The sequence below is a fragment of the Tupaia chinensis genome, unplaced genomic scaffold (genome assembly GCF_000334495.1).
Source record: "Tupaia chinensis unplaced genomic scaffold, TupChi_1.0 Scaffold144529_1, whole genome shotgun sequence".
Taxonomy (NCBI): Eukaryota; Metazoa; Chordata; class Mammalia; order Scandentia; family Tupaiidae; genus Tupaia; species Tupaia belangeri.
Genome location: NW_006204388.1, coordinates 252,516 through 278,702, shown reverse-complemented (window position 1 = coordinate 278,702; position 26,187 = coordinate 252,516). Strand labels below are relative to the sequence as shown.

The window sequence follows — 26,187 nt, the reverse complement described above, 5'->3', positions numbered from 1 at the left end:
TGTTTAATGCCCCTAGAACAGTGGGTACTTCCTGTTTCATTTTGTTTTTATTTGTTTTGTGAATTGCCGTTAACCTTACTGTGCAGCAGCAAGCAAGCAGGCTACATGACGCTGAGATTTCATTATGTTCACTTTTAGACAAAAGCTCTTATTTTAGACAACATGCGAACAAACCTATTTTGAGTGCAGCATTATTCCAAAGGATTAGTTATTGTGATAGTTTTCTTTATTCACTGAGAATCCTAATTTCCTCGGTTCTTCACTTTATTTCAATGTCAGCCATTTTGACAGCTAGCATCTGTACATGTGCTGGTTATTCAAATCTTTTCCTCATTATACATTGTGACCCTGTCTTCTTATACTTCAGACTTTACTAACTTCCTAAAAGTCTCTAGAGTTTACACCGTTTATGGAAAATAATTAGATTCCTTTTTTTGATTTACATGGAAGCAGGCTGCGACAATGAAAGTAGCCTGAAATCTGGAAGCAGGAATTTAAGGTTTCATTCCAAGTATTTCTTTGAATTCTATGATCTAATTTCCAAAGCTATCTGAATCCAAATGTGTATACCCATCAAATGAAGGACTCTGGGTGATTTTGCAATCATTTATCAACTGTAGAATTCCAGGAGTGTTAGTGGTATATTTATCCAATGTATAGACATTAATTTGCAAGTACTGTGCTTGGTATTGGAAGTAATAATAATAATATGCACCAAGTCACTTCATGTATTAATTTAGCTAATCCTCAGACTTCCCACTTCACAGCTAAAGAAACAGACATGCACAAAACCAGGTACCTCAACCAAGCTCACACAGTATAAGTGTCACCACTAGGATGTAAAGCCAGTGTGACCAGCTCTAGAGACTGTCCTCATAACCACAGTGTTATAGCACTGCCTGGGCCGCAAAGGTGAACAGAAGGAGTCTTCCTTTCAAAGAGCTGGTGGGCGATGGAGGAGGACAGACAGGTCAACAAACAGGGCAATGTGGTGACCACTACATACTAATACTTTCAGTATGCAGTCACTGCTCTTGTGCCAGTCCCTCTGCTGTACATTTACTATAATACTTAATTCGTCGTATTCAAAATGTTTCCAATGCGACTGAATATATAATAATTCAGTGCAAATCCTTATTATATAAATGTGTTTTCACAGTTGGTTTACTATTGCTACATAAGAAAGTGAAAATAATAGGGGAGAAACAAAAAACGGGTCATCAGAAAGGAGTAGTAATATTCTATAATAGACAGAAAAAGATAAATAAATAAGTAAAGGAGAAAAGGAATGAGTAGGGGTAGGGCCAGGAAGCTTAAACATATGAAGGATGTTTCCTCACAATTTGGTTCCTTTTGTTCCAAATTTATCTACCGCAGTTCTCCTACATATTGACTTTAATTGTGCTACTTCTATTGTACTCTGCTCCCAATCAATTCTCTTAATCCTCTCCCTATACTCATATACACATACACAAAATACACAAATATATATGATATCAGACATAAAGATATTTGGCAGTTCCCGTGAAGTTTAATCATGGTGGCAAAGATGCAAAAGTAATTCAGTGTATTTCAATAATTTGATTTTGTGAATGGCTCCCAAGCTTTGGGTTATAAAGAATCCAATTCCATAAACTGTCTTGCTTGATATAGCTGAGGGCTTCAAAAAGTTCATAGAAAAATAGAATGAATGTACAAATTTATTTTGGTATAAAAATCAATTGAAATTCATGTATACTTTTTCATAATATACCTTTTCTAAGGATGTTTTAAGACCCTTTTTAGATGGTCTCAGGAAACATGTACACCGAGCTAGATTTAAATGAATACAAATTTTCAAACTGTACATTGAACTAACATTTGAAACTTACAGATAATTTTGAAGAATATATTCAGAAGAGGCCACCATGCAATTTTTTTTAGTTTGACCCTTTGTTAGCTTATTACAATATGAATATAAATGTATAAACTTTCATAAATACATATGTTAAATATATTTGTATACATATTTATGTGTGTATACATGTGTTTGTCTGTGTGTATGTGTGTGTGTATATATATATATATATATGTCTGTCTGTTCTTTCTTTCTTAACTTCACCACTTTGCTTAGCTTTGACATAGAATCATTTCATTTTTCACCATGCTAGAATTTCCTTTCTTATTGCTAGCTGATGATTACACTCTATTATACCTATTAATTTATATGTTTCTAAAGTGATGAACAACAATCTGGAAACAACTACAAATCAAACAAAATAAACACATATTCTCATCTAGCAAAAATTTTTGATCATATATTAAAGCAAGGAAATTATTTTGTCTTTCACTCTCAGAAACAGAAGAATAATAAAATATGCACATTTCAGTACTTCAGATGCATTTTGATTTTCAATGAACAAAAAAAGAAAAGATTACTCATAGACCTTTAACACTAAAACTCCTCTTGAAACTTTGATAAAAGTATGAAACAATGAATCTAAGTTAAATTGGATACCAGACTCATTAAGTAAAAATAGTTTTGGCACACTAGTCATTAATTGAAGTGAATGTCTAACATTTAAAACAAAGGACCAATTATGTCTCCCTCAATAGAAGATATCATGTATTCCTTAACTGCATGTTTAATAACACTGTTTTTAACTTCAACTGAGAGATTACATGAACCATAGAATTAAATCTGAACCTTTTATACCATGAATATCCCAAGGCGAAAAGGATTAATTTCCCTTTCTTCCGGAATGTTGCTCTGTTGACAAGAAATGTTTTATTTTAAAAATAAGTTTTTGAGTGATTATCCATATGTTGTGGGGGTGTGTGTAGTGTTTAGGCAATCACATTATGTTATAATCCTCTTGCCTCAGTTCCAGAGTAGCTGGGACTACAGGTATGTGTCACTAAGCCCAGCATTTTGGGGCAGGGGGGGGACAGGAAGCCAACTTGAGGCTCCCCTGTGGCCTTAGACTCCCAAGGAGCAGCACCCAGTACAGTGCCATGGCTAACTGGTCCCATATGTTTCTAATCTTCAATGTTCAATACCATCTTGAATTTTCCTTAAAATTCCCCAACTCTTCATCTCTCTTTAGTTGGAGTTGTTCTATTGTCATTTGGATCCTTTCCCTTACCTTTGCCACGACAAAATAGCAACCTTCCAAGTGCAGTATTCTTCATGGATTTAGGACATAAAAATATTTACTTATATTTGTTTATTATGCAGATGAATCTTGGAAAAGTTCTATCATCCCAAAGTAATGCTTCTTTGATTGTGAAGCACTGAATCTAAATATGTCTACATAAATTCATTAGATCCCACCTAATCCGGTCCTGCCTTCTACAGTACCCATCTTTCCCCTTGTTTCCTTTTTTGGTCTATTCCAACCCATAGCAGCCTGACTGAACAAACAATGCTCTGAACCCTGGTTTTATGAGACTAAGAAACTGCTGCTTCTATCTGGAAGATCTTCCTTTCCTTTTATTTTATTTATTTATTTTTAATCTGTCAAATTCATTTTCATTTTTCAAACTCTATTAGGGTCAAGTCTTCTTAGAAGTTTTCAATGATACCCCATGGCTGTGTTGATGTAGTTATGATAGCCTTGCATAGCAGCTTATGACTGGTTTATCAAAGGATTTACCACACTATTATGACCATGTGTTTCTTCTGTCTTTCTCTTCTCCTAGATAATGAACTTGAAGATCAGTATCCCAGACCCTGTCACCTTATATTGTCTTATGGTAAATGATTAGTAAATAACTAAATAGATGCATATATAAATGTAGATGTACTGAAGCACTCCATCGTTACTGTAGCAATGGAATATCAACTAATACATACAGAAGACATCTATACGCACTTTTTATTCCCAACTTGTTCCAAATAAATATTAATTAACTTGAAACTAAACACAAAATTTTGCAGAATAGCCCAAATTATAAGCAGATGTTAAAGATGAGTTAAATAGAAAGCAAAATTAGTAGCATAAAATGGAGTCAGAAATAAAAGCTACAAATTTAAATAACAGTTTTCTTCCAGTGCATGATAGTATCAAACTCTGAATACTAGGATTTTCTCTCTATTCAAGGTAACGGCTACTTGCATCTGCACTTTCTTCTAGTCTTAAGTTTAACATATCTGCCTAAATTGCCAATTTGGAAAATTTTTTGAATAGCCTAAGAAATCTTATAGGGGCCTCCAAAATATGCTGCAGGGTTTCTGAGTTGGCTAAGTTCAGGTCTCGCAATTGCTAAGAACGCAAAGAGTGGACGAAAGAGAAGGTAATAAAGCAGAGTTTTATTGAAACAGTAAAGCTCTTGAGAGGGAGAGGTCCCAAAATAGGGTTGTCCACTTGGGGCTTACATCTGGGGTTTCTACCTGAGCTAGGAGAAACTTGTCCATACAATTTTTCATGGGAGTCACATGCTAGGTTTTGACATACTACAACATTTAGGGAAGGAAGTGATGGTAAATGCTCATCTTCGTCTAAGAGTTTGGCCCATAAAGACCATTACCTTGGTTTTAGAATGTGGTGGGGACATGGAGAAAGTCATAATTCCATTTACTTTAGGTCATGCTACCTAGGTTAATCACTGAAGCATTGTTGCAAGATCTTTCTTGTAAGCAAGCAGTGTCTTATAAATTCTTAGCTACCATGACTCCATTTTGGGGCTGTATGTCCCAATTACTTATGTAATAAGCCTATCCCTACCCCTGGAAGCCTACGCCTCTTATGTCTCCTCAGTGGCCCCTCATTTCAAGCTTCGATACCATTGTACTAAGTTATACTAATTAGAACATTCTAGCCTACATGTTTGGAGCTAGTTATATTGGAAGATAGAGTGCACATTTGCATAACTGAATATGTAGCAGATGCAAAATAATGAACAAATATGTGCCTGTAATTTATCAGATAAAAACTTACTTCACAGTGCACCCAAAACCGTCTTTACTGTTTATTTGACTATAGGAAGAATGACTCAGCTCTGTATTATTGAAAACAGTGTATGCAAAATAATTTCCAATACCAAATAAAATCATCAATAAATTGTCAATAGATCATGAGTGAAAATTGAAATAAAGTAGACCTCTTTCTCCTTAATCTGGTTGACTCTATTTTTCCCAGTTGACTAACAGATTTCTTTATTCATGTCTCTTTTTTTTTTCTTGAGGATTGAAAGGTTATTAAATATGTTAATATTGCTGTACCTCAGTTTTCTTATCTATAAAAAAATTGAATTAGTACTTCTCCCTGGGTGAAATCACTATTATAAATATGAAGTCATCTTTTTTGAATCTATGTGAAAAATTGTGTGGGAAAAATGGTATTGGAAGTAAATTAGTCAAAATACCATCTACTCATTCTCCTGGTAGAAAATAATTTAACTGTGAAACAAACATAAATACCTCTTCTCTGCTTTGCCTAATAGAATGATTCAATCCCTTTAATAATTCATTCAACAGCTATTTTTTGGATGCCTTTCTATGCACCAGGTAGTATTCTAAGTGAATAGAATATATTAGTATACAAAGTCAGGAAAGTCTCTATCATATAGTTTACCTTCTGGAGTAGTGAGCTTTTAATAAATGAGCTTCTATTTATAATGCACACATACACACATATATCTTTATTTATAAATATAAATATTTCTATATTTATAAAAATGGATATAGAGGGCCAGTTGGTGTCATGTTCATTGACATGGCTGGATCTCACCTGGCAGACTGCACAGTTCAAGTCCCAAATCTTCAGCTTGAAAAAACATGTCCTCCTGTGTGCATGTGTGTGTGTGTGTGTGTGTGTGTGTGTGTGTGTGTGTGCCCAAAATCCTAAAAGGAGAAATGGAAGAAAAGGGTTGTGGGATTACCCTACTCCATGGAGGGAGTGCTTTTTCACTTTCTCTTTCTCTCTCTCTCTCTCATTCTGTCTCTGTCCAGTAAGCACATGTGTCCTCTAGCAAATTAATACAACAACAAAAAAATATATATATAAATTATATATCATTGCCTAGGATGTACAGAAGTGGACATTGAGACTCAAGGAGGTAGAATAGGCTACTCAAGGTCTCAAAGGCCAGAAAATTACTGAATAGTGAAGTATCTGTTAATAATTACAGACAAGGTAATCGTGAGTGACTATAAGACACACTCCTAACTGAAAGAATACATACAATGCATAGGATGGAGAACAAACAGCCTCTGTCACAGGATCAAAGAACCTTACTCTCTTGTGGGCAGCATTCACACTGAACAGCTAGGTCTTCCAGATTGCTCATTTCTAACACCAAGGATTCTGCTTCCCAATATAAGCCTATATTACGTTTCTAGTCTCAGATACTTCTTACATTTTACAGATTCTGGCTTTGGCTTCCAAATGAGTTAACTTTGCTGATCTAGATTTAGATCTATCCTTTTTTAATGAAACTTTTCACTGGTTCTTGTTTATCTCAATTCAGTTGAACCCATGAGCTTCTTGGAACACATTCATTCCTCATTTACTTGTAATGAACAGTAAAAAACAGGGGCCTAGTACTAGTAGCCTACGAGTAAAGATAAAACCCAAATGCAAATAAAATTAGAACTCAAGTTTAGATCTGCTAGCTTCCTATGGCTTAACTCAGACTACTCTAAATTTTGTCCTTTTGTTTGTGTGGTGTGTGTGTGTGTGTGTGTGTGTGTGTGTGTGTAAACCTCTCAGGGTTTGATTATAATAATTTTCACAATTCCTTCTTATTAATTTGGTTTCTTTTTAAATCTGACAAGAAATACACACCATACACACATACTGTCTTTCTCTCTTACACACATGGGTAAAAGAAAATACAGAGAAATACATGGAGAATGATCACCTACAATCCTCCTGCTCATAAATAACACTTTGCATTAATGGCTAACAATCTACGGATTTATTTCTATCTAGTAAATCTTTTTGTAAATAGCCTAAAATGAACTAATTTTTCAATAAACCACTTAGCCCAAGCTATATAAGTCAATTATATCAATCAGTTCACCAAACTACTATTTAATTAAATTGAATAAAAATTCATACTCAAGAGGTATAAGTACAAAGCATGTGGCAAATATGATGTTATTTATGAATGTTTGTTTTCTTTGTATAGTGAATGTGGCAAATATATTAGAAAAAATGTAAAACATTAAATATTTATAACTTGCAAGAACTTAAATCTCTTTCTCGAATTGACTTACCACAAAACTGAATCTACCTAAGCTTATGAAAAACATGTATTACATTTTATCTGGAACCCCATTTGGGAAAAGGAGCCAAGTTTCTCTTCACATTGTAAGTCATGTAGCTACTTCAGTTCCACATGTACAATGCTGATTAATAATCATGAAATGAAAGGACTACCTTGAACTTAGCACTATCTGTCAGGAATCTTCAGGTTACGAGGGACTGTACAGCTCCATAGGCCGCTGTGCTCAGTTCCGGGTTTTGGCAAATTAAAGTGGGGCTTTGTCAAACTAAAGTTTGTTCAGTAGGCTTTAGCTAATATGGTTTGGGAAACTACGTAAGTATAATCCACAGGTAACTCTCAGCGTTTGGCTTTCCAAGAGGAAATGTCACAAAATCGCTATGCGAACCCAATTGCAACACACATATTCATACTTACAGACCTATGCACTTTAGATATCATTTATATACATATGACGCAGTATTAAACATAGTAAGTATTAAACACTACTTGCATTGAACATAGATTTTTACGGAACATTCAGGGAAAGGTGAACTGTCAAAAGTATGATCCAGGGAAGGACAGGAGACAAAACTGATTGTTTAAAATGATTCAAAAATCCTATTGGCTTCTTTTGTGTGTGGGATGTGAGAAAAGTTTATAGTTTGTCTGCAGTAACACGGTCTACTTATGATTCTTCTTTACTTATTTGAAGTTAGTTCTTTCAAAAGGTAGTCTGTATTACATTGGGTTGTTGGAAAAGTCATGACATATTTTTCTGTTTTTCTATGCAAAAGTACATCATGCTTTTTCTGACAACCCAATAGTTGAAAATGCACCCCTCACCTTTTTTATTTTTACTTTAATCTTTATCCTTCCTATTTTCCCTCTTAAATTAGAATGATTAACAGTTATTCTTTCCTACCAATTCTAAGGAGTCTAAACTATTTTTTTTTTTTTTTGGAGAGATTTTCGCTATAGGGCGTGTGCGCTCGCCAGACAGACAGAGAGAGACATAGAGACAGAAAGCGAGAAATCACCCCCCAGGGGGGATGGTCACGCCGCAATCCCTTCTCCTCCATTCTCCTCTCGGGATCTTGGGCACGCATGCACATGCGCCCGGCGTGAGTTTTAAGCCACCAGGTCCGGGACGCGAACCGCGGTCAACTACGTGGGAGTCCAGCAACATAGCCATTACGCTAACTGCTGGCTCCCAGGAGTCTAAACTCTTTTAAAAAAAGGCACCCTTTGGCCCAGACTGGCAGTGCAGTCAGTAGCAAACTGAATTGCAGTGCTGGTAACCACATGACCAGTGGCAGGTTCAGATCCCCATTGGCCCTGAAAACCTTTGGGTAAGTGCAAATGCCCAGAATCCTGAAGAGTTAGAGGACTGGGGAAAGGGGATGTAGTGTGGGCAGACCCTGTTGAAAGGACTTCTCTCTTGTGTACCCCCATGTTCTCTATTATGAATAAAATAAATAAACCTAAAAAAAAAGCACATCTTCGTCATTTGATAGAATGTCTAGGCTTAGCTTCAAACTTCCCTGCTCTCATCTTGGGTTAGAATCCAGTTCTTCATGGACAGTTTGTGTTTCCATCTTATGAGCAGAGGCAGTGAGAGCTTTTGTTTCCGTCTTCAGTCTTGGGAGACAAAAGTAGTTCTCCCAGTGGAGTAAAGGGCAGATTTGTTTACAATCCAGTATAATAAAGATAATTTCTTTCTCCATGGCAAAGGACAGGTTTTCTTGTTGTCATTATAAGACAAATTGAGTTTCCTAAGTGCAAGATGCCTCAGCTCTGACATAAAGCCACTGTGTGCACAGGTGTCACCTATCCTGCATCGTGTCACCCTGTAGTAATTGGGGTTTGTGAAACTAATGCAAGAAAATGGCAATACTCTGGCAAACGTTACTGCTTTGAGAAATAAGAGGCCTTTTGTCCCTGTCTCCTACCAGCCTCTGTGAAACTGCAGCAGATTCTCCACAGTTGGTGACATCTTTTATTTCCTCAGTTTCGGTCTCTTTTTTTTACAGATGCATTCTCTTCTCCACTCAGACCCCTTACATGATGACTAATTTAGTTGATTTGTCTTTCTTTTGATTCAGTTTCTTGCCAAGGTACTGCTTCCTTATTTTGACCTTCCTCAGCCCAAAGTTTCCACTTGCTTTAAAGAGAAAAGGAGAGCAGATAAGTGACAATGAGCTAGAGTCAGAGGGATTAAAAAGGACGGAGTGAATAATAAGGAAAGTCTAGGTCATATATTGAAGTATGATCCTTTGCAAATCTATATGGCAGCTGGTTTTCAGTTCTTCCCTATCAGAAACATCATTTTAAACACCTACTGATTTTGGGAGTTTGAGAGTGGGTTGCATTGTTGGGCTGGGTGCCGGGCTTATTTATTTTGTGTGTGTGTGTGTGTGTGTGTGTGTGTGTGTGTGTGTGTGATACTTTTGACTCTATTTTTTCATTTCTTACTGCTCACTGCTAAAAATATCACTTAATTAACAGTCCTGTTTGTGTCTTTCCAACTTTGCAAATATAAAATCAGTACATGCATATTTAGATAAACATGACTAGTGATAAAATGACCAGGAATATCTTATTTGTTTGTTACCTCTTATTTCAGAGAGCTCCAGAGGGATGAGCAGCCCTCTGCAACAGAGACCCTGAGATCAATGGAAATTGGTCAGCATGCAGATTTCCAGGCCATGCACCCCCCAAGGATTCTAATTCGGTAGGCTGATGTGGGACCCAGAAAGTTTCTCCTTGTACTGAGTTGCCTGGGTGATTCTGCTGTTAGTCTGCACACTCCATGAGAAATCCTACTCAGAAACCGTTTCCTGATCTGTTATTATACACATTCACTCAGTGTAATAGAGACAGTTCAATCCCAAGTATATAGATTAGTCACCAACAAATGTTAGCTGATGACAGTGATTTGCTCTGGCAGACAGCTGGACTGCCAGGAGTGTTTTGAAAATTAGTTTTCAGTCCATGAGACTCAAAGAGTCCTACTAATATGAAACAACTTCTGATTAGTTGTAGCATTTCTGGATATATTTGGAACAATTTCTTCTGATCTGCTGTACAATACTAGATAGACATTATCAGTACTTTCAGTAAAATATTCTTATCCCAAAGGTATTTTATTTGAAAAAGTTAAATGATGCGAACCTTTTGGAAAGAAAGAGTAAGGGAGTATTTATGAAAAGTAAAACTCACTGCCGTTACTGCCGTTGAGATGACAAGCAATAGGATGCAACAGGAATTTACTGAAAAGCTCTCCTAGACGAGTGTTTTGAGGGGACTTAAGACAGGGCATAATGGCATTGATGGTTCTCTAGGTGTCTAACTTAAGGTCATGGAAAAATTCATGGTTTTCTTAGTATTTTTCACACTAAGTAGGATTAAATCACCCAAGTAACAGAAGCATCACCCTTTCTCCTTTAGCATACACCAGAACACTCCATGCCCGCCGGGTTTCACTGAGAGTTGCACACTGGGATTTCGTTTGAGTCCACTTTCGAGAAAACTCACCAGGAAGAAAATGGCATGTTCTATAGAGTTTTAGAGAGAAGGATTCCACAAGTTTGGAATGCCAGAAACTAAGGTGATATTAAAAGCATCTCAACCTGTACCCCGAACTGAAGTAGTATTGGGATACTAAGGACAATTGATGTTGCATAAAATCATTTGATCAATCTTCCAACATGTACACAGCTTCACTGTCATTTCACATTTCATTTCAGTAGGTGATCTTTACCAAGAGTCCACCTCTTTTTATTTTTTATTTTTTGAGAGGTGCGCTTGCCAGAAAGACAGAGAGAGACAGAGAGACAGAAAGCGAGAAATCACCCCCCAGGGGGGGTGGCCGCGCCGCAATCCCTTCTCTTCTATTCTCTTCTCGGGATCCTGAGCACACACGCACACACACGTGCTCGACATGAGTTGAAGCCACCTGGTCCAAGACCCGAACCACGGTTGATTACATGGGAGTTCAGCAATATAGCCATTACGCTAACTACTAGTCCCAAGAGTCCACCTCTTAAAATGCAGCAACACAAATTCCAGACAGTATTGACCAAAGCATTCTATCTTTTTTCAGAAGTTAGCTTGAAAAAGGTAATGAGACTTACAGTTTACGACGACTTTTACTTTCTTCACATCAGGGAATGACACGTGGTTTTCTGCACTGCATTCATATTCCCCAGCCTGGTCCCTTGTAATGCCATAGATGTCCAAATATTGTCCATTTTCAAATGGTTTTGCTAGGAAAAAAAAAAAAAAAGACAGCATGTTTAATTGTAGCCGCCTGAAGCTTCATTCAAGTAAAACAACAATCTCATGATTTCCTACTAGATACTGCTGAAAAACAATTCCAAATGAAACTGAGGAATTATTAAACTCTTTGTTCTCCTACGTACAGAGGAAAACTCAGAGAAAAAAACAGAAGCAGAACAAGGGATACTGTAACAACTGTTTCCCCAGAACAGGATATACATGTGTTCTTTTTAATTGATTGTGGTCTCCTAACCTCGTCACACATCAAATAGAGCTCTGCACAGTTCTGTAATTGAGTTCAACAACCTCCTAGCAGTGTAGATGAAACTCACTAGTATGAGTTGGTACTTATTGACTTTTATACAGTGTAAGCTTGCAACTTGACACTTAACCTAAGTAAATGTTACTTTTGGAGAAATCTCTTACCCATACTGAAGGTTTCAAGCCAGGTAGCTTGAGAAGAGAAGAATGATATATTAACCCATTATCATACTTCCGTTTTCAAAATGATTATAATACTGCTAAGAAGGGTATACTATACATTACATATCATTCATCCAATAAGTCTCAGAAAAAAACTTTATGACTTGCAAACTAAGGGTTACGTAGTCAAAAAAATAAACTAAATTATTTTTATTTTTTAATAATCCAAGGAAAACATTGTATTTGACTAAAAATAGCAGATTGAAAACATGAAGACATAATCAGGGATGGAAATGTGTCTTCTCGTGAATTTGATTTGGAAATAAAGGATTTCTTTCTTTAATAACTGAACTTTATTTATTGGAAGGAAGACAATCCTTGGCAGGAAGGATCCTGATTATCAGAGATCTGGCAAAGGAAGAACGAGCCTATGTGAATTTCCGAGGGTGACCATTTTCTTCCTGTGCAGACCTTGAAAAAAAATCACAGTTCAATGTATACTCATAAGAATTAGAAAATAAGACAATCCTTCTAGTCAATGTTCTGTTTTCAAATGTCAAAATTATTTTTGTCTTCACCTTAGTATCTTGCCAAAACTATGCTGTAATAATATCAAAGTTTAAAAATTAGTAAGATTTTATTTTAAACAATCAAATCAAATAGAATTTACTTATGGCCCTCCAAATCTAAAATCCATGTCAATTAATTTTTTATTTATTTATTTTTCCTGTGAACTCCCTTGTCTGGACCTATGTTAGTTGTTTCACAGTCTGCCCCCAGGTAACTATGACTTTGCTCATTGAAATCTGAAGTGTTTAGAATATAAATAATTGAACTATTTATTTATCTGGCTGTTCACACTGTAGATAAAGGAAAGATAAACTTCTGAAGTAGTAGTTGGCTTACATACTCTTTCAGAAAAACAGATGTAAATTTATAAAAGGAGAGATTGTCTTCTAAATCCATATTCTAAAAAATTGACTTTTTAAAGAATTATTTTATGTAACTTTATCTAATATTATTACTGTTACTATTATTATTTTCCAGTTTGATCAGAGAGAGAGAGATTTAGAAAGCAAATATCCAGGTCTGGGACTTGAACAGTGGTCAGCCATATGGGAGTCCAGGGACTTTAACCACCATGTCACCTGCCAGCCCCTTAAAATTTGATTTTATAATTATTTTCTTAGCTTATCCCAGTTCTCTTATCTGACTTCAATACACTAATATAACCTTTATTTTCTATTGTTCCCTTCTTTTTCTTTTCTTTTTGCCTCTACAGTGAAGATATTTTGGGTTTAAGTTTGTCTATAAAAACTAAGCAATGTAGAGGATACAATCTTTATTTACATCAACAGATTGTTAAAGGATAACTTGAATTCTACTGTAAGTACAATATTAAATATAAGTTAAAGTATGAGGAGCATTGACAGTCACAGAAGAATTATATAAACTAGTTGGGCAATGGCAAAAAATGTCAATCACAAGTGAAGGAGCAACTTCATAAAAATAGTTTCATTAGAAGCTAATGCATTTGCAATATTAAAATGTTACTTAAATATTTCCATTTTTGATTATCAACATAATCTTTTAAAATGGTAGCCCAAAATATATGCCTTTGACAACAAGAACATGTTGTATCCTATTAGAATAATCTACTGCAATTAATTCTTAAATAAAGCATTAAATATGGTGGATATGAGTATATGTGTTATCGTTTTTGCTATTTAAACACTGAAGAAATAAGAGCAATAGCTTTTGATGTATTGAAGTATAGAAATAAGCATATTAGATGTATATATCTAACAAGAATAAGTAAGTATAATGAAAAGACAGACACAATAAGTACAGAAGAAATAAGCATTTATTTTTCTATCCTAAAGGTCTGAAGACCTTTCAGATTCTGAAAGGTGAAGAGAGACCACGAGAAGCTGTATGACAAAAATATACCCAACATCAAGACAAATACATCAGATAACTCGAAACACTGTACACATCTATTGAACATTTGACCCTGGTTTTCACTGCACAATTTACATGACCATATTTAGGACTCCTTCAAACCCACCATAAATGAAGTCTGTCTCCACCTACCAGATTACAAGGAAATGGTTATGCCTACATAACTCCATAGCTATAGATCCAGTGAATGGACAATATGCTAACTCTATCAATATTAGGAGAGGTCTTCAAAAAGCTCGTGGAAAACGTGCATTTAAAAGATTCATGGATTTCTATTTTTTTGCACCAAAATAAACTCACAGTTTAACTCCATTTTCCACAAACATTTTGAAGTCTCCTCATACACCATTACCAGCAAGATATTTATGAGAAATACAGCATGCTCAACATCTTATTTTTCCCCACTAGCTTCCCAGTGCTATAACCCACCTGCTGCTTCCGTGCTTCAGCTTTCTCCAGAAGGCGTGCTCTAAGCCTTCTATTGCTTTTACACAAATGACTGTTTACATTCATCCTGAACTCATCCTAGCTCTGTTTTCAGTCTAGTCTCACCAGACGTGAATTCCAGATTTGAAGCTAGAGTTGCTTTGTCCAGGCTATAAATCCTGGGATTTGCTAGTTTTCTGTAATTTGCTTGGCAGCCTCTTTGTCTTGGTTGTCCCTTGTTTCCCTATCAGTCATTCTTTACTGTGGTTGTGAAGTCAAGGAAACCAGTCCTGTCTTGGAATACTTGGTCAGGTTAGTTCCCTTTCCCACCACTACTCTCTTAAGGGGAGAAGATGTGGGCATGGTATACGGAAATGCAGAGTAGTAGATTTCAGTACCTTTATGCAATATAACACCACCCACTCCAAAAAATGGAGGCGAAAGGTTAAGACTAAGAGAGAACTAGAGACATGAGGACCATCACCATAACTAAGACTTCGCGACGTTAATGAGGCATAAGTGCAGTCCATTATAAATCGTAAAAATGGGAAAGTTTTTTTTTTTCATTCCTAGGATACCACTTATAAATGTGCATGAGATATAAACACATTGTTATATGGCAGTCCTCCTATCAAAGGTTTTATCATTCTCTATCAATGAAGCGACAGTTTCTATTTTGTTCATCTCTGTGCCCCTAGCTCTAGCATAATGTCTGAAACATCAGATGTTTTATAAATATTTGTGAAATAAATACATTGATCAATGAATTAATAAAGTCTTACAAAGATTAAGCATCAAGTCTCTAAATGCTTACATTTGAAGAAGTTGCCACTTTCAGTTGCGAAGAAGGAAAAAGAATTTAAAAAGAGTTGTCATACTTGATGACACTCTGAAGTGACAAGTGGTGGCAGGGGTTAGCATAAGCCCTGTACAGTTATCACAGATCCTTTTTCAGATTATAAAGACTAACAAAAAACATAAATACAATTTTGAGGAAAAACGATAAGTACTACCTATAATCTAAGCAACGGTATTCTTTTGTGCATAGTCTCTTCCAAACATAAGCAGACTTTTCTCAAAAAAATGGAGGACTGGAAAAATTTTCTAAGCTTTCAAGGATGTCACTATAATCACCATCTTCAAAGAAGCTGATAAGTATGATGTAGCTATGTTTTATACCTCTGATACTGATTTCTGACAGAATCTGATCAGAAACTTTCATTGGCTGCTGAACATCTAGATTTGTAAGGCATTTGCATGCGTTCTACGTTACATGCAAGAAATTTGCAAGGGCATCAATATCTCTCAAGAGTAGTCCTAAGTTTCAGAAAAATATTTTACACAATTAATATTTTTTCCTTAATTGCTAGGACATTATCCTTCACTAGTTTTCCTCTTATCTCTCTGGCCATTTCTTTTCACTTTTACAAAACCCTTCCTATCCTCACATTTCTCAAATACTGTTCTTTGTTCTTTTCCTTTCATTCAGCACAGGATGTGGTTCATTTATTTACATGTCATTATTCTTTATGTATTGGCAAGTCCCTAGTTGATTTATTCAGCCCCTATTTTTATCTTGAATCTTCAACACACATACTGTTCTGGACATCTCCACTGGGATATCACATAGGCATCTCAAAGTCAGAGCAAACAGAGCTAGATTTACCTCTCCCGCTGTCTCTCTTGTGCTTCAAGACACAGTGAGTGCTTTGATCATTACCCAGTTGCTCAAGCCAGAAACCTTTGCGTTAGGTGTGACAATACCTTTTACCTCAGTCATCCATCGGTCACTATCCTCCTATGTAATTCTCAAGCCTGTTCCAGAGCCCCTGTGTCTCAGTTACCCATCTCTGAATGCACACACTCATATGATACGCCAGTGATTGCACACTGTTTCTCAGGGCTATTTCAATCAGTTTCTAAAGCCCTTGCTCAGGAACAGTCGATACATAGTTACGGATCTCATCACCATCTATTACTATATGTACTCTGCCACTGAATTTATAAAATATAGTTGAGATGGGACTTTTACATTTATGATTATAATTATTTCCCATCAGCTGGCTACATACCAACATATTAAGTATCATTAAGTATCTCTTCCATGTGTCATACTATATTCTGTGATTATGGAAGAAGCGGTCTAGAACTGGATTATCTGGGCTCAAATCAACCATCATTACTCATCTGATCTTATACAAGGTACTTGGCATTTAGTTTACCCATCCGTAATGTGTGAGGATTGGAACAGAAACTTGCCTTATATGGTTACTGCTGGAGTGAGTTAACACAAGTGAAATGCTTAGGACATTGTGTGATGCATTGTAGGAGTTTAACATATGTACATGCAATTATTACAATGCACAGGCTTAGCATGTCAGGGAGGTGGGTTTTCATGCTGACAGGCTGCTAAATTCAAGGGCTGGTGCATTTGTCTTAATGTGAGATTTAATAAGACCCAAAAGTAAGAAAGGAAGTTACTCAGAGGCATTGACAGCAATGACCAGTCCAGTTCTCATATCACTGTAGAAGCTAAAGAAACTTATCTGCCTTGCATATCTGTGGATGGAATTGAGAGCAGATCTCATGTTGGAGTCACTTTCTCTCTGCCTGAATATCTCCTCAGAGAAACCTTTTCTGATTTATATACTGCTCGATCTAGTAACTTCACATTACATACTTCCAAAAAACAAAACAGAACAAAAAAGCCTGAACTATTCCTGTGTGGAATATACATGCTTCCTACTACTTATTTAATCATTAATGACTTTATTTATCTTTGTCTTTATAAGTTTTGCGATATAAAAGGCTGAATCGTATTCAATAGCCAGTATGGATGCTATATTTATGAAATAGATGATTAAAGAAAGACAACATAATAGGAAGTTCAGAAAATCTGACATGTCATCAGAGAAGGAAGATTAATTTTCTTATTTGAGTGATTAATCATGTCACCATAATTGAAAGTAATAATATTTACCTTTATTCAGTCTTTATTATCATATATAAGTACCATACTAAATGATTTAAAAGATGAATTTCTCATGAAACTTTATAAAAACTTAGGGGGTAAATTCTATTATACAGCAGAAGAATAAAATGGTTAAAGAGATAAAATATCTAGCCAATAAGCCCAGCAAGAGATATGAAACCCAGAACTAACCCCAAAACCTATGCTTGATCTGTACATGACTGAAATGCTGCATTAGTAAATGGTGGTAATAAAAATGCTTAACTCATAGGGCCAGCAGATAGTGTAAAAATTAAGGCACTGGATTCCCAAATGGCTGACTGCAGTTCAAGTCCCAGACCCAGAACTTGAAAATCATGTTGGGTGAGTACGTGTGCATGCTGAAAATCCTGAGAGGAGACTGGAGGAAAAGGGATTGCAGCATGGCCATCTGCCCTGTGGGATGATTTCTAACTTTCCCTCTCTCTGTCTCACTGGCAGTGCATTTGCCCCATGGCAAAAATCTTTCCAAAAAAAAAAAAAAACCCGCTTAACTCAATATTGGTACTAAATTATACACATGCTAACTCTTTCTCTTAGAACTACAAAGCACTAAATAGTTGTTAATCTAATCTTTGAAAGATGCTTTTATTTCTTGTATTATTTTTCTATAGTTTCCATAACAAAATACCACAAATTTACTGGCTTAAATACATATAAACTAATAAATATAAACTTATTATCTTTCAGTTCTTTAGGTCAGAAGTCTAAAGTCTTTCAGTTCTCTAGGTCAGTAACCAGAATAATGGGTCCCCTAAAGATCCACATACTAATCATTAAATGATTAGCTTACCTGGCAAGAAGAACTTTGCAGTTGTGAAGAATATTAAGGACCTAAAGATGAGACTGTGGGACCAGCAGTTGACATAATGGCTATGTTGCTGAACTCCCACGTAGTTGATTGCAGTTCAAGTGCTGGACCCGGTAGCTTACACTCGGCTGTGTGTGTGTGTGTGTGTGTGTGTGTGTGTGTGTGTGCCCAAGATCCCAAGAGGAGAGGAGGAGAAGGGAATGTGGCATGGCCACCCCCCAGGCGGTGATTTCTCGCTTTCTATCTCTCTGTCTCTCTCTCTCTCCCTCTTTCTGGCGAGCGCACATGCCCTATAGCAAAAACCTCTCAAAAAATTAATTAATTAATTAATTAATTGATTAAATTAGGTTCAACCTAATCACTTGAGTCTCAAGAATAAAAAAGAGAGGTAGAAGACTAGGTCAAAGAGATGAGACATTATAGGGACTCTACCAAACGTTGTTCACTTTGAAGACAGAGGAAGTGGAGTACGAGCCAAGGAAAGCTGTGGCCTCTGGAAACAGAATGTTCCTCAGCTGGGAGCAAGAAATTGACTCTTCTTTAGGGCTTCCTGTTAACACCTTGCTTTTCATCTGGTGAGAGCAGTTCTGAACGTCTGAGCTACAGAAGTATGGGATGATAAATGTGCATTCTGTTAAGTCACTCATTTTGGTCATTTGTTACAGCAACACTATAAAAATAACGCAGGTATCACTGTATTAAAATCAAAGTGTTAGAGGACGCTTTCTTGTTTCCTTATACAGGCTATTGAGAAAACGTAATTTTATGGGGTTCTAATACTGAGGTCCCCATGATGCTGATGGCTATACAGCATCCCTGGCGTCTAGAGGCCACAGTCATTCTTTGACTTGTGTTCGCTTTCCTTCATCTTGCAACTCAGAAAGTGTTGGATCGAGCTCTTTTGCCACTGTAAATCTTTATGGCCTCTTTCCAATCTCATCTCTCTAATGTACTCTATGATTTTCTCCTCTACTTTAGATTCATGTGATTAAATCGAGCACGCCTAATCCTAGATAATCTCTTCATTTCTAGTCCTTATCTTCAGTCACATCTGCAAAGTCTCTTATAACAGCTAAGGTAACTCAAAAACTAGCTTCCCTGGACTAAAGCGTGGACATCTAGGGTGGACATTATTCTGCCTGTCACAGTTGTCACCAGCGTGTGCAGTTCTACCTGCACATACAAATTGTAATTTGTCTATAGTTTGCAAAGATGGTAGGAACACAAAAATATTAATATGTTGCCATAGTTTGACATGTCCCCCCATGAATCCACGTGTTTAAATTTGGTTGTGATGGGATTAGAAGGGGGAAAACTTAATCTAGGTATGGTATTGAAAGGTGGGGCCTCTGGGAAGTGACACGTATTAAGATAATCGGGATAGGGCTCTCATAATTGAATCTTGGTAAGTTTATGCAGAGAGAAAATAAAAACAGACACACACACAACACAAAAACACATGCTCTTGCCCTGTTTTACCATGTGATTCCCCATGCTGCCTCAAGACCTTGCAGATGGTCTCCAACAGCAAGAAGTCCCTGACCAGATGCAACTCCTTGAACTCTGGTGCTTAGGACCATGAGATGGGGGCCTGCAGGTGGTGTGGCAATTAAGGTGCTGGACTTCCACGTGGCTGACCATGATTTGAGTTCTAGACATGGCAGCTTGCACTCTCAATTTTCCTTTCTCTCTCTCTCTCTGGTAAAATTAAAACATAATAATGATAAATAAAGTAAAATAATTATTTTTAAAATGAGCTGAATAAACTATTATTTATAAATACTCAGATTTGAATATTTGTTATTAGCAACATAATGGACCAAAACACATGTTCTCCAACTTATTAAGTTGTTGGGGTTGTTAATCTCTCTGAAAAACATGAGTGAAATTCAGAAACATAAGCTGAAAGGACCTTGTTTTGGAGCAGAATATTTTCATGTGAATGTGCCACAAGTCTATCAGGTAAGATAAGTCTGTGGGTGTTGTTAAAGCACAGAAACAATAGGGTTTGAGAAGCAACAACAGCAGGTGGAGTGAGATGAAGTTACGGAAGCCATCTACTGAAAGAATTGTAACAGGTGTTTGGAGCAAATAAAGGTAAGTAATGAATAAAAAGCTCAAAGTTGGTTTTGATGTGTTTCATTACATATTTGACATAATCCACCAGAAAGGAAAATTCTTAAATCAGCTCACAATCATTTTTTTCTTCTTGTCTTCCTGCTTGCCTTTTTCCTTTCTACTCATTGATTCAATGAATATTAATTGTGCTAGGATCTTGGACCAGTGAATAAAATTTTTTCCATTTCAAAGAGCTTATATTTTATTGGGAAAACAAAAGTATAAACAGGTGATTTCAATAAAGTCTGATAAGTGCTATATACAGGGTAAATTTAGGATACTACACCATTTTAATTGTGCTGTCATAATTTTCAACGAATAATTCTGCAAGTTTGTTTAAGCCAGAATATTACTTTCATGGGAGTAGATAGAAGACAATATGGACCATAAGCAGAAGTCATAACCTACATGCTCTTGTGTACCATGAAAGAAAATAGAATTGTAACTTGAGAAATGATTAGAATGCTATCAGTAAGATTATTGGAATATTTCAAAATATTGTATTTGTTAAAGGTAACTCTGGAATTCTGATCTTTATTATATTTAAAAACAGGGATTGGACTTCTTCTTGACATAAACCACTAAGAAAAATGGGCAAAATTTAAAGGAACAAAACAAGATCTAAACATTCAACAGTGTAACAGCATTGTGTCCAGTTATCAAGTTTTTTGAGAGATTTTTGCTATAGTGTACATGCACTCACCAAAGAGACAGAGAAAGACAGAAAGACAGAAAGTGAGAAATCACCCCCCACCCCCAGGAGGATGGCCATGCTGCAATCCCTTCTCCATTCTCCTCCTAGAATTTTGGGCACTCATGCACACGCTCCGTGTGAGTTTTACACTGCAAGGTACATGCCTCAGACTGCAGTAAACTACATGGGAGTCCAGTGATGTAAGCATTACACCGTCTGCTGGTTCCCCAGTCAACAGTTTTAAATTTGGTCAGCTTATGGCCTTATGGGTAGGCAGCTGGATCCCACATGGTTGATGCAGTTTGAGTACAGATCTAATGGCTTGAAATATATATTGGGTGTGTGTGTATGCATGCCCAAAATCTCAAAAGCAGGGAAAGATGGAGGAGAAAGGATTGTGGTATTCTCATTCCACATGGAAAGTGCCATCTATTCTCCTTCTCCATCTATCTCTCTGTCTCTCTCTGGTGAGTGCATGTGCTCTCTTACAAACAAAAAAATACTAAACATTTAAAAAGTAAGAAATATATGAACTATTAGAAGAAAACCAGTCAACAGAAAGAGCCCTAGAACTAGAAGTTAGAGAGCTAATGGAACTATTAGTAAAGGATTTAAAAATAGCTAGCATGAATGCATTAAACTACAAAAGAAGGTGAATATAATGAAAAGAGGAATGGAAAATAGAAAAAGATAACCCAGGAAAAATTATTGACAAAGGAAATCAAAATATATCAAATGAAATATTAGCAGCCTATTAGACATTGAAGAAAAATATTACTAAATTTGAAGGCATAGCAGAGTATGCAGCATTTCCTAATGGAAACAGAAAAAAATGCTAAAAACAACAAAAAAAGCAAACAATAACAGAGCATAAGTGACATATAGAGCAATATAAAATGGTCTCATACATATTAGGGTTCCATAGTAGGTGGAAAAAATATTTAAACAAATAAAGGCTGAATATTTTCTAAATTTGATGTATACAATAAAATGGCAAATATCAGAAGTTAATATCAAAGCAGGATGAACAAATAAGCAGACAAAAATCATGCAAAAGTACATCATTATCAAATTGCTGAAAATCAGAGGAAAAGAGAACATTTAAAACATACCCAGAGAAAAAAATAAGCATTTTATACTAAGAAACAGAAATCAGAATTATCACAGACTTTTTTCTGCAAACCAGAAGTAATGGAACGACACCAAAAAAGAGTAAAGGTCTAAAATAAATATAGCAACATTCAACATTATGAAGAAATAAAAAAGAACAAATACAACCTGAAAAAAATAGAATTACTAAAAAAAGGAAAAAAAAGAAAAAAATCAGCAAAATTTGGGACCAGCAGATAGCGTAAAGCTTACGTAGCTGGATTCCCATGTAGTCAACCGCAGTTTGAGGCCCAGACCTGGCAGCTTAAAAATCATGCTGAGCATGTGTGCATGCAGGCCCAAAATCCCAAGAGGAGAATGGAGGCAAAGGGATCGTGGAATGGCCTTGGCCCCTGGGAGGGTGAATCTCATTTTATTTCTCTCTAAGGAGTGAATGTGCCCTATAACAAAAATGGAGGGAAGGAGGGAGGGAGGGAGGGAAGGAAGAAGTCAATAAAATTTAAAATAGACAGGCAGAAGGAAAAAAAAATCAATGAAACTCAAATAGCTAGTCTTCTAAAAGATCACTGAAATGGATAAAACTTGATCAGAATGATAATAAGAAGAGAGATGACAAATTACCAGTATTAGAAGTGAAAGCGAGAGGGACCAACAGATGGCATACTGGCTACTTCGCTGGACTCCCATGTAGTGAACTGCAGTTCAAGTCCTGGACCCAGTGGCTTAACTCACGCTGGGTGCCTGTGCCTACGTGGCCAAGATCCCGAGAGGAGAATGGAGGAGAAGGGATTGCGGAGTGGTCATCCCCCCTGGGGGGTGATTTCTTGCTTTCTGTCTCTCTGTCCCTCTTTATATTTCTGGCGAGCACATGTGCCCTATAGCAAAACCTCTTAAAAAGAAATAAAAGAAGTGAAAGTGAGAACTTTACTACAGTTATAGGAAAAAAAAAAAAACAAATGAACAACTACTAAGCAAATATTAAAACAAAACAAAACAAACAAACAAACAAACAAACAAAAACTACTAGAGGGCCAGCAGGTGGCATATAGTTAAAACATTGGACTCCCACTTGGCCAACTGTGCGTTAAGTCCCAGACCCAAGAGATTGAAAATCTCCCTGAGCACTTGTGCATGTATGCTCAAAATCCCAAGAGGCAAATGGAGAAGAAGGGATTGTGGTGTGGTTTCTACCCTGGGAAGTGCTTTCTCACTTTCCCTCTCCCTCTCTTTGGTGAGTCCATGTGCCCTATGGCAAAACCCTAAAAACAAAGAAAAAAAAGAAAAACTACCAGTCTGGTCCTGTTGCCTGTTACCGAGTGGTTAAGGGAAACTGATCTCACATGATTGACCTTGGTTTGAATCATGGCCCCAGCAGTTTTAAAAACATTCTGGGCATATGCATATGTATATGTATCCAAAACTCAGACAGGATGGAGAAGTGAAGAAGGAATTGCAGCAGGACCAAGCCTCATTCTTCAATCTGACAAAGACTTCTATGAAAAAAAAAAATACATCTGACCTCATATTTAATGATATGAATGAAAAGCTAAATGTTTGTCTGTGAATATTAGTATCAAAGCATGGTTGTCTACTCTGCTTATTGCTCATGCTTTATATGTAAATTAACTCAATGTTCATAACAGACATAAATATAAATCACAAAATTATAAATATTCTAGAAGGAAAAAAGGAGACAATCTTTGTGACTTTGAGTTGACCTAAATGTTTTTTGGAGGTTTTTTTTGTTTGTTTGTTTGTTTTGCTATAGGGCACATGTGCTTGCCAGAAAGAGAGACAGAGATAGGAAGCGAGAAATCACCCCCCAGGGGGGATGGCCACACCACAATCCCTTCTCCTCCATTCTCCTCTCAGGATCTTGGGCATGCACACACACGTGCCCGGCGTGAGTTTAAGCCACTGGGTCTGGGACTCAAATCACAGTCGACTACGTGGGAGTTCAGCAACATAGCCATTACGCTAACTGCTGAAATTTGTGGTCCCCTTTAAATTTTTTTTTTTTTTTTTTTTTTAAGATACGAGTGAAAACACAAACCACACAGAAGATAGGGATATTTTATTTTATCAAAATTAAAGAAAAGTTTTACTTTAGAAAATCACCATTAGTTAAACAAAAATTCACGCTACAGGGACCAGCAGATGGTGTAATAGTTATGTCACTGGATTCCCATGAAGTCAGCTACAGTTCAAATCCCAGACCCAGTGGCTTAAAACTCACATCAGGTGTGTGTGCTTGTATGCCCAAAATTCCAAGGAGAGAATTGAGTAGAAAGGATTGTGCCATGGCCATCCCCTCGGGGGGTGATTTCTCACTTTCTTTCTCTCTCTCTGTCTTTGGGGAGCACACGTCTCCTATAGCAAAAATCTCTCAAAAATATCATGCTACTTGGGAACCAGCAGTTAGCGTAATGGCTATGTCGCTGGACTCCCACGTAGTCGACCGTGGTTCGCGTCCTGGACCCGGTGGCTTAAAACTCACGCTGGGTGCGTGTGCGTGCGTGCCCAGGATCCCGAGAGGAGAATGGAGGAGAAGGGATTGCGGCGTGACCATCCCCCCTGGGGGGTGATTTCTCGCTTTCTGTCTCTAATGTCTCTCTCTGTCTGTCTGGCGAGTGCACACGCCCTATAGTGAAAAATCTCTCCAAAAAAAAAAAAAAATCATGCTACAAAAGAAAACAATTGTAAGTTACCTAACAGACAAAGGACTCGTATCTAAAATATGTAAAGATTCTGAAGTCTCAGTAAATACACACAACCTAATTAGGAATGAGTAAAGATTTTAACAGATACATGATATTCTACATGTATTGGATTGCTAAAATTAAGAAAAAAATAATACTTCAAAAAAGCAGAACTAGAATTGTTTTTATTTTTTAAGAATTATTTTATTTAACTCTATTTATTTTAATTTGACCAAAGAAGGACAGAGCAAGAGAGAGGAGAGGGAGGAGTGAGAAAGCAAATGGCCAGATCCAAAACTCAAACCACGGTTGACCATGTGCTCGCCAGACAGACAGAGAGAGACATAGAGACAGAAAGCAAGAAATCACCCCCCAGGGGGGGATGGTCACGCCGCAATCCCTTCTCCTCCATTTTCCTCTTGGGATCTTGGGCACGCACGCACAAGTGCCCGGCTGAATTTTAAGCCACCGGATCCGGGACGCGAACCGCGGTCGACTACGTGGGAGTTCAGCGACACAGCCATTACACTAACTACTGGTTCCCTTAACTTCAGCTTTTCTCATGTTTAATTCTTGTCATAACAATATGTAGTGAAATAAAATTCATAAAGGATTACAAGAAGGAAATTATTTAGCTATCTAAAATTTTCTTTTCAGAATACATTATATGTGAGAAAACTGTTTCTTTTGACTGACTTTGGCACCTATTATCTTTGCCAAATGTTTTGGTGTTATCATACCAGTTTTCATTGAGGGACATTGTAATAAAGGCCATATAAAACTTCCTATTACATTTTTATCAGAAAAATTGAGTTCTTTGCTTTTATCAGTGGTTCTACTTACTGAGGACCCATAGGAGAAATTATTCACACATCTTAGTACCAAGCAGCTCTACTTCTGATGTCCTAATTGCCTTTCATATTATACTCTATAAACTGGTTGGTGCCCTTTTGGTTCCAAGCCACTGAGAAATTTAAAGCCAAAATGAAGGAAAATATACTTTTATGGCTCTACACAAAGTGGTGTTTTGAGGATCATTAAGTAATATGTGGAAAGACCAAGACATCATAAATAAGAATATGAAGACAAAGATATTTGGAAATATTTGGAGATACACTATGTACTATAGACAACTGTGTTGAAACTAAATCGATTATTTGATTTCCTATTGGATATTACCATACAGCTTTTGGATCTTTGCTTATGAGCTAAAATTTGTGCTGAGCAGACAGAAAGCAGAGAAGTATGATGTCTAATAGGAAAGCTTTTAGAGATTAACATCATGTTAAGATCAACAAAAGGCATTTAGTAATTAATCACAGTGAAGCTTTTAAAAACAATTTAACAACTTAAATACAGATATACTAAGAGTTAGTTCCAAATATATTCTTAAAGATATACTTGTTGGGGCCAGCAGGAAGCATGGTGGTGAAGACTCTAGACTCCCATATAACTGACCACGGAC

At 36.7% G+C, this 26,187-nt stretch overlaps 1 protein-coding gene across 1 annotated transcript in view; it reads right to left on the bottom strand.

Moving 5' to 3' along the window:
- Nucleotides 1-26,187, bottom strand: part of NEGR1 (neuronal growth regulator 1) — a gene marked incomplete at its 5' end in the record, with an annotated part of 564,097 nt that overhangs the window by 292,073 nt on the left and 245,837 nt on the right. The window contains one exon of the mRNA XM_006167158.2: nt 11,325-11,456. Within this exon, the coding sequence (XP_006167220.1) occupies nt 11,325-11,456 (132 nt within the window). The remainder of the gene's footprint in view (nt 1-11,324; nt 11,457-26,187) is intronic.